Here is a 9,919-nt window from a genome sequence, read left to right on the forward strand (position 1 = left end):
CGGTGGATGGCTTTTATTCCGAACAGATTACCCCCAGAGAGGGATACATAAAATGGAACTCTTTTCAGACTTACAGAACCGTAAGGCTAGACGTCATCTTTAATGGGTTTAACAACAACAACAACAACAACATATGGTCGTTGTTTTTTAAGCCTGGAATGCATGTTATTTTCCGGCTGTCATGGCATAGCGGAGTTTTACCAGACTCCGTGTTTGCATGCAAAAACAACTTAGTGTCTTGTGGCACCTTAAAGACTAACAGATTTATTCTGGCAAAAGGTTTCAGGGTCCATTTCTCAGATACACGTATGCATGCACAGGCTGCAAGTGAAATCGTGCAATAATAACGTCTTGCTTGTAACCCTAACAGGTAGCGTGCAGTCTCGCGTTTAGGCCTGCTCGCGTCTACCTTTAAACGTGACAAGCAGAAAATGCATGTAGCCTTTACATTGTCATAGATCTCTCTCTCACACCCACACACTGCTCAAAACTCAGGTGTTTAGGCAGACAGAACGGTGGCATGGTTCCCGAGGGGAGAGGAAAGGAACAGTGGAAGGTCACCAACGCTCCTCTTAGGTCTGTAGAGAAGCACCTGAATAGACATGGAGCCCGTGGCAACTTTATTTATTTATTTATTTCATTTCTATACCGCCCAATAGCCGAAGCTCTCTGGGCGGTTCACAAAAATTAAATCCAAACAACACACAATAAAACAATTTTCATGGTGACTGGGATCGGTTGTCACATCTTCCCTCGAAGGGCCTTTAGCAGCGTAAACCTGGACTGCAACCCTGAGTAGACTTTCTTGGAAAACAAGTAAATCAATGAGATTTATTTCTGAATAAACAGGCAGAATCTGACAAGTAGAAATTCAGCTACAACAAAGAAAATCAGTTTCTAGGAGAATATATTGCCCATGTTTCGTTAAACCTCAGATATTACGACGTGTATTTGGTATTAAATCAAACACAACTTGGTAAAGGGGGGGGGGAGACACGCATCACTGGACCTGCAGGGATGTGCAAAGCGGGCTCGTGGAACTTCTGCCTGCCACAGGGCTGTAAAAGGCACATGATGAGCCCAGCCAGGGGGACCGGGGTGGGCTGGGCTGGCGGAGAGGCAACCTCATGCGTGCTCTGTGTCAGAGTAGACCAAGCCCGTGTGTAGGGGGGAGGGGGAGAGAGAGAGAGAGAGAGAGAGAGAGAGAGCGAGCTGGGCGGGGGAGGGAAAAGGGGGGAGTGTTGAGGTGAAACCCCGAGGATTTGTGTTAGAGCCTATAACTTCTCGATCCAAATAAGAACCCGGGTGTCTGCTGTGACAGATAAGGGCCGCTCCTCTTTCTAGTGCAGGCTGCGTCAAGCCACGCTGCTGCCGGGGCGCGCCCGCCAAGTGCGCGTCGCTGCAGCGGGAGTGAGCACTTGAGAGGTCATGGATTTAGGGGGCCACTTCTTGTGGGCGTCGCGCCCATCCGTCCGCGTTCCTTCTCGCTCCGTCTCCCCACCGAGGCTCCCATGCAGGCGCGCGAGTGGCGAAGCGAGTCCCGCTTGGGCCATCAGGAGAGCGGGGGCAGCGCGCAGTGTCGCGGGCCTCTTTGTGGGGCCCAGGCCGTGAACGGCCGCTTTGCCCGGAGAACGGCAGCCCCCTCGGCGCGCTGGCGTGGAGCGGGGTGAGCCGCGACCGCATCGCGACGAGTCGAGTCCCTCTGGGCCTCCGATGTTTCCTGGCCCTGGCGTGCGTCGGACGTTGTGCGGCGAGAGCGACGCGTCGTTCTGTTTCCCTGCGAAGAAATATATGAAGCGTCGGGCGACGGCGGGTGTGCCAAAGCGAGTGCCCCGAGGTCCCACATTCGGTCTTGCGCGTGCGGGAGGGGGCGAGGCTCTCGCCCTCGAGAGGGGGCGAGGTCGGCCCAGTCAGGCCCACGCTCGCAAGTCAGCCCCTGCGAACTCAAGGGCGCAACCCTATGCCTGTTCAGACAGGAAAAAGGCCTACAACGCCCAGCATGGCTGCCTGGGGGACGCTGGGAGTTGTAGCACTGCTTCTGCCTGAAGAGGCATAGGATGGCCGCCTTAAGTACCTTCGAGGAGGGCAGCAGCGACTCGCGGAGGGAGCCGGAGCGCGGCTTGCGCCGGGGAGGGAGGGTGGCGCGCGCGCAAGAGAGGGAGAGAGGCTCGGGCCGGGCTTTTTCCTCGCTGCACGCCTAACCCAAGGCGGCGCGCGCTGTCTTTCTCTCCCTGTGTGTGTGTGCCTTGCAGTGAGCGCGCTGGAGGAGAAAGCGGGAGCCGCGCGGCGCGAGCCATGGCTGAGGGGCAGCAGCAGGTTGTCCGCGGCGGGGACGTCTGGGAAATCGACGTGGAGAGTCTGGAGGAGCTGGACGAGGTCGAGCAGGCTCCGGCGGCGGCGCAGCGCGGCCCCAGGCTGGCGGCGGACGAGGACGAGGAGGACGAAGAGGACGAGGACGAAGAGGACGGGGAGGAAGACGGCGCGGGCGACCACGACGGCGGGGCAGCCGGCCAGCGTCTCCGGCAGCCTCCGCTTCCTCAGCCACAGCTGGCCCTTCCTCTGGCATCGGCCGAGCGGGCCGCGGTGGCCGGGGAGTCGCACACCCGCAAGCTGAGCCGCACGCCCAAGTGCGCGCGCTGCCGCAACCACGGCGTGGTCTCCTGCCTCAAAGGCCACAAGCGCTTCTGCCGCTGGCGGGACTGCCAGTGCGCCAACTGCCTGCTGGTGGTGGAGAGGCAGCGCGTCATGGCCGCCCAGGTGGCGCTCCGCAGGCAGCAGGCGACCGAGGTGAGCTCCCGGCCGGTCGCCCCGGGGGAGAACGCGCGCCTGCCGCGCCTTTGCAGGCGGATCCGCCCCCCCTTCTTTTTGCAACGGGGAAGGAGCTCTGCAGAGACACTCCCCACCCCCCTGCAGTCGTTCTCTCCCGTGCAAAGGAGACGAGGTGGAAGAGAGACGGCGTGTCTTTCAGGGTCTTGCAAATGGTCAGGAGGAGCAGGGTCCTCACAAGGTTTACTCAGAAGTCAAGTTCCATTTCTGTTCGTTGGATCTTTCTTGACGTGCCACCAAGCGCTTCGCCCCTCTCGAAAGCAATGGGACTTAACTTCCAAGTAAACGGGTTGTAGGACTGGGACTGCGCACCTGGAATTGAACCGGCAGCGAAGCTGGGGAGGGCGTCTTTTCATTGGACGTGACAGGACCGGGATGCTCAACACATTCAAAGGATTCCCAAAGGAACTTCGATGAACTGTGTTGAGGATCGGGCGAATGTGCCTGGAGTGTCGTTGCCCCACGGTGTGGGTGACTAACACCTTTTTTTTTTCTTCTTTTTAATGAAAGTCATGTATTTTCATTCTGTCTATTCATGCATGATAGCATCATCACTGCTTGTGTCAGGAGGGCTAGGCCTTCGCAGCTACAGTACTTGGATTTAAGCTAAGCCTCTTTCTGTTTAACCTGACCAGATCTGGGTGGTGCCAGTCGAAGATGCTGGTCTTCAGCCAGCCTGATTCGGCTTCAGTCCAAATACTATGCCTTTGACTTTGGGGTGTGTTGATATAGGTGTCCTGGTAGCTGCTTCCCAGCTTGAAATGCAATGCCTCCCAGGGTTTCCCATGTCTTCCCCAAAGGATTTAATTAAAGGCACGATAGACCGCAAGTGCTTGCGGGTTCCTTGTGACAAATATCCCAAAACTGACATTTCCCCAATCTTTTTCTTTAGATTCCTTGGGGTATAGAGCACTGAGGCTTCAGCAATCCCAGTTTTCTTAGAACACAAACACCTATCTATCATATGTAAAGTCTATTTTAATTTCGAGGAAGTGCTGTTATTTAAGTAATGTCTTTGTCAGACCTTTCTCTGTCATGCAGCATTGGACAGAAAGAAACAAATCCTAAGATAGCTTTTTTTCTTAAACAAATACCTGATGAGTCATGTACAAGAGCAAATGCAATTTACATTTTAGAGAGAGTAGAGCAGTATATTCTCTGTCCCCTCCCTCTGGTTTGCTTCCTAACATCCTGAATCTAGAATCTAAATACATTGGGCAAGTTCCTGCCAAAGCTAGCACTTATAAGTACCATTGATTTCAGTGGGAGTGTCAAAACATATACTTAAATCTCTCTTATTGGCATCAATAGGACTTTAAGGCTGCTTACTTATTGGGGAGTCACTCCATTAAAACTCACTTGGATACTTCTGTGTAAATGTTAATAGGACAGAGCTGCATAGAGTTTTGGCTGGACAATTTGTGCCCAGTATTTGGAAGTGAAATCCCTTCCTGTTTGCTTAGAGTCACAGCTTGACACCTGGACCCTAAACACATTGACTTAGGAGGAATTCCATTAACATCAGAAGGGCTTACTTCCAAGTATTGTGTTTAGGGCCAGGGTAGGTTTGATCAATACACATACAAATCAGGACAAAGGGTTGCATTCAATGTTGGTCTCATTTAAGGCCCATTCATTTCAATGGGTCTACTCTAAGTAGGACTAGCATTGAATACAACCCACTTTCTTTTGTTTTCTTTAAAAAACAAACAAACCCTTATTCACAGATTAGGAAAAGTACTGCCTTATTCTTTCCATGTCACAATTAAAAATAATCATCATACAGAATTTATTAGGGAAAGAAATAATCTGTGCATCTTCCTCTGACTTATTCTTAATTCTTAAATTTCTTTACTAGGATAAGAAGGGGCTTACTGGGAAACAGGCTAACTTTGAGCGCAAGACAGTGTACCAGAGGCATGTCCGGACACCCAGTTTGTTGGCTAAAAGCATTTTAGAAGGTAATACACCTTGACACTTGGAATTTTTCAGTCTTCAGGTGTCTTAGGGGTTGTTATTGTTGATATATAAAATGTCTAACACTGGCACTTCCTTGTGTTACTCTGATGATAACAGAGTGCTAGACAAACAAATCCAGTTCTAAATACTAATGGACCACAGTCCAATACAGATTTCAGTGGGCTTAAGGGCTCTGTGTTGGATTGTGATCATGCATGTTAACTCTGCTGGTAAAAATTAGTGGAGTTTGTATAGAAGTGTGTTGGTAATTGTATCATGACCACAGAAGAAATCAGAATCTAAGGGGAACAATGTAAAGAAACTATATTCTGCTAGAAAGAAGCATTGAGTCTGTTTAGTTGTTAACTGAGGATCTAAAAAAATGGTTAACACTAATATGGAAATGTAGAAAATACTGCACTTCATATGGCTCTACTTCAGAGGAATAATCAAAATAATAAGGGAAAGGCAATCTAGACTCTAGAACAAAGTTAGAGGAAACCAATGCCTGGAATGAGCAGCTTTAATTAACACCAAAGATAATTCAATAAGATAAAAAAAACCCAAACCATCCACATCAAATAATGAAATGCATTTTAATTATTGGTTTCTTCCCATTCTGCCTTGATTTTAACCAAATAGTTGACTGATTAAGGAAAATACTGCTGTGATATTTTGAAGATTTGAATAAAAGTAGAATTTTGCTCTTGACAAAAGCACACAAACCAAGACACTATCCCTTGAGAAAATTATATTTTAAAGAATTTTTCTTTTTTATTTAAACATAAACATATATTAAAATGCTTTTGGTTATTTAAGAATCAATATAACTTAACAATATTTGATGATATACTTTATTTCACAGAGAAATAGGTAAAATAGTTAATAGCAGAAGTACTTGTTAAGAGAAGTACAAGCTTTTTGGAAACAATTCCACCATTACTGCATCTCTTTTATTTGAAGTGTAATATAAAATTTTAAGATGTTGCCAAATCTTTAAAAGCCACCAGCAAATTGATCTAGCTTAGTTTCTTTGCAGTTTTTGAGGTTGTGTGAATGCATCATTAAAAAAGCTGTTGATATTTTATTTGTTTGTTTAAAACGATTTATATCCTGCCTTTCAGGGTACAAATTCTTCCAAGGCTGCTTATAAGCTGTGGTATAGTGCAGCCAGGGCTTATAGGTTTGCAGCACTGGCAATTTTTTTTTTAATTAGCAATTACTGATATCTGCCACCCTACCCTCAGACTTTCCTATTCCTCCTGAACTTAGCTGCAATCGTTGTGGGCCTATTTGCAGGATCCTGGATCCCCTACCGCATGTGCCATGGATTCCCCTGCCACATGTGCTGGTTTTGAGATGGGGGGATTTGCATAATTACCCTTGCCGGTGCAATTTGCTGTGTCATGTGAACCCAGCAAGGGTGGCTTGTTTTAAGGTTCTGGGGTGATTTGTTAACCACAGCAACAAGCCACCTTCTCCAGGTTCTCTCGTGGCTTATTTCCTCTTCTGTGATCATGCGAATCTAGTCAGTAGCTGGGCACAGGATGAATTTTCCCAGCAACAATATATTGTTCCCTGTTGGGGTGGCTGGTCTTGAATGGGCAATTAAGTCACATTAGCTTCACAAAAGACCTGCTCCTGGTGGAGATGAAAACGTCTAGAACTGGTTTCTTGATGTGGATCAACACAGCTGCCTGAATTTTGGGACTCTCCCTGGGGGTGTGACTTTGGGGACTATCATGAGTGCCTACACATGGTGGTGTAGGCACTCAGTAGATGAGTGCCTACACCACCACAGCACTGCTTATGGGTAACATAAAATACATTAATAACATCACAGTAAACAATTTCAAAATATAACAAGTCTCTAGGATCCTTCCCACAGGGAATCTGGTGGTAGATGGTCCTGTGGGAAGAAGGGACAGTTCAGCTGGAATAGTATGGATGATGTCTAATGACCAGGCAATGGATTGCAAGATAGTTTAATTTTAATTTTCTGCAATGATGCCTGAAAATGGGAACTCTTAATCAAAGACTGATATTTACGGTGAACCTGACACTATTGTGCTCTCTGGATATACTATATTGCTTTTCATAGGTCAATGCAGATTCCTCATAATGGCTTGAAGGGCTCATCCCAGATTTTCTTCTGTTGGAATCTCATGTTTTTCTGAATAAAGGCTCTGGTTAGTAACCAGTAACCAAGTCACTTATGGTGCTTCCACACGAGGCTTTTCTTGTGCAATCATCTTGCCTCATTCACAGAATTTTACAGGGGGTCTAGATGTCATCTTCAATTTGTAACCGTACCGTGTTTTTGCACTGCTGCTTCTGCCTTTTTTCTTACCAGAAAAAATCTATTAAGGAGGAAAAGATGGAATAGCTGCACAATGCTGTTTGGTAGTTCTAGGAAGCACCCTTAGAGAAGGGAGAACAAGCTAAAATAATGAAGGCCAGGACTGTAAAACTCTGCACACTTGTTGGCGAGTAAAGGCCATTGAACTTAGTTTGAGCTTACCTTCCAGATAAGAGTGTACAGGATTGTGGTCTAGTTACACAAAATGATCTCTTTTAAATTATGTCTCTCTCTCTCTTTTTCGATTTGACCCAATATTCACATTCTCAACAGATTACTCCCTCCAGAGGAGAACAGTCTTTCTCACATTCCTTTCCCTGATTTGTCTTAACTTTCTTTCTCTTTTCTCCTAGTACTCCTTGGATTTTTTTCTACCATCTCTGTGTAGCGATTCATCTTTAGAGAATAGAAATGCACCTGCTATAGGTATAGATATCTTTGGCAATGATATTGTAACTGTCTCAATAAAGGAACAGAATCAATATAGTAAAATGGGAACATAAAGGGCCTATCTCATGCAGTGGTTGTGAGGTTAATAGTCTGGCTTTGGACATGTGAAAAGTGATAGTTGTGGGAACAAAAAGCATACATCTCTTGCACTTCCAGTTTCTGCCCCCCCTCCCAATTTGCACAATTTGCAAATCTTCTCCTGTAGTGAGATGTGTGAACTCCTGAGGCAAAGATGACTCATAAATCTTACTATAGAGGAAGTTTGCACATTTTCCTTTGGATGTTAGTTGGGAAGCATGGCAAGAAGTGCAGGTCACTCATGTTCCCTGCCCCCACATCTCCACAGTATCTGAAGGCACCCATTGATAACGATAATAAAGCATTGTGTATGCTTAAAAGTGCTATACATGTGGCAATAACATTTCAGTGGGAATTGGTGCCAATGACCGTGCAAAAGATACTTGGTTCCCTCCGCATGAGCACTCCCAGCATTTTACTCGTTCTTTTTATAAGATAATCAAGTTTTTCGTTTTTGTTTTGTATTCAAACGACTAATTCTTTTTCATTTTTCAGGTTATCGTCCCATTCCAGCAGATCCCTACCTCGGAGGAAATTCATCCTTGCCACCTCCTGTGAGTGACAGAATGAGGAAAAGACGGGCTTTTGCTGACAAAGAACTGGAGAACATCATGCTTGAGAGGGAGTATAAAGAAAGAGAAATGATGGAAGCTACACAGGCTGCTGCCTTTTTCCTGCCTAACCGCATGGTGCATGGGACTGAATGCAACCCTTACAAAAATGCTTTTACCCCTAACCAGGTTGACGCTTCCAATAAGGAGTTTTGTGGCTTCCTGCCAACCTGTCTAGATTTAACTATGCAGTATTCAGGTTCAGGGAACATGGAGCTGATTTCATCAAATGTGAGTGTAGCCACCACCTACAGACAATACCCTTTACCCTCCAGGTTCCTTGTGTGGCCAAAGTGTGGTCCCCTCAATGATGCCCTTCTGTACCAGCAGTGCCTCCTAAATGCTTCCGCAGTCCAGTCCCTCAAACCTGGGGCAATCTGGGATCCCAAGACTTCACAAGGTCAGGATTGTCCAAACCCTGAACATGACATGTCATCAAATAATGAAAACTCATTCCTACTTCCTCATGTTCGAGATATTCAGCCACTGCAAAATGAAGTCCAGCATGTCCCTCAGGAGACTCGTGAGAGGTCAGCCTTCTCACCCCCTAAGAGGACTTTCTCACAGATCTCTGACAAGGAGACTCTGGTTGCTCAGGAACACTCCTTCAGCAAGATCAGTAAAGAAATCACCAAGCAGCATCTATCACCACCACCATCCAAGTATAGTCCGTTCCATTCATTATTCCAACAGACGCTACACCACAAATCAGGACCAGAGTTAAAAACCACGTTTGATGAAGCATCCAAGAAGTACAGAGAGTACAACATGAAAGAAAACCAAAAATACAAATTCACCATTGACAGATATGCAAAAGACTTTTTGGGAGCGAAACAAGTTGTAACAAAATTGTCAACAAATGAGCCTCTGTCATTTTCTGTTGAATCAATTCTTAAGCGACCGTCTTCAATGGTCACCAATGTGTCTCAATAGATACCTTTTGAATAGACAGATAATGTGATCTTCAAACAACTCAAGCTAGTGTATTTGCACTTAAGGTAGCAATTCTGACCATATGTACCAGGAAGTAAATCAGTTGAACTAACTTCTGAGTAAAAGTTTAGGATTGGAGTGCAAGATACTTCATGCCCTGCTCCAAAATATATTTGGAAGAAGTTCTAGTAATTTTGTCAGAAATTATTTCTCAGTAAAGCAGTTCAGGATTATAACTTTTATTCCACTGGTATCAGCTGATTTCAGTATGGCTAATAATATATTTACTGCAGGTTAAATTCATAAACAATTTGTGAATTGGCTGTTCCCAAACTTTTTAGTGTAAAGGTTATTGCCATGCCCTTTGCAAAGTTGATGTCCATTGCATTATATCATTACAATTTTGTATAATTTGAGATGTAAATGGTAATTTTAAAGTGTACATAAATATGCATGTTTTTCATATGGAAATAAAAATATTTAATTGTTTTGCAACAAAAATTGGGTGTCCCGTTTTTTCATTTTTTGCTTAATTCCGTTTTCCTTCCCACACATCTTGTATATTTTTGTCCGCTGTTTCCCTATGGAGAACATCAAAGATTTGGTCATAATCCAATGAAGGGTTACATGCGTTAAAATCACTTAAGCATATGTTGGACTGTGGCTTCTTCGTACAATTTTACACTGTTGCTTTTGAACTTAC

General features: G+C 45.5%; 1 protein-coding gene across 1 annotated transcript; it reads left to right on the forward strand.

Moving 5' to 3' along the window:
* The first annotated feature begins 1,386 nt into the window (after positions 1-1,386).
* DMRT2 (doublesex and mab-3 related transcription factor 2) lies at positions 1,387-9,712 on the forward strand. Its single transcript, XM_084832124.1, has 4 exons — positions 1,387-1,666; positions 2,253-2,787; positions 4,685-4,787; positions 8,168-9,712. Exons 1-4 carry the CDS (start codon positions 1,512-1,514, stop codon positions 9,214-9,216), a joined length of 1,842 nt encoding a protein of 613 aa, XP_084688250.1. The 5' UTR covers positions 1,387-1,511; the 3' UTR covers positions 9,217-9,712.
* Positions 9,713-9,919: the final 207 nt, after the last annotated feature.

The sequence above is a fragment of the Heloderma suspectum genome, chromosome 2 (assembly GCF_057233095.1).
Source record: "Heloderma suspectum isolate Gila_16-S chromosome 2, 16-S_ref, whole genome shotgun sequence".
In the NCBI taxonomy this organism is placed as follows: Eukaryota; Metazoa; Chordata; class Lepidosauria; order Squamata; family Helodermatidae; genus Heloderma; species Heloderma suspectum.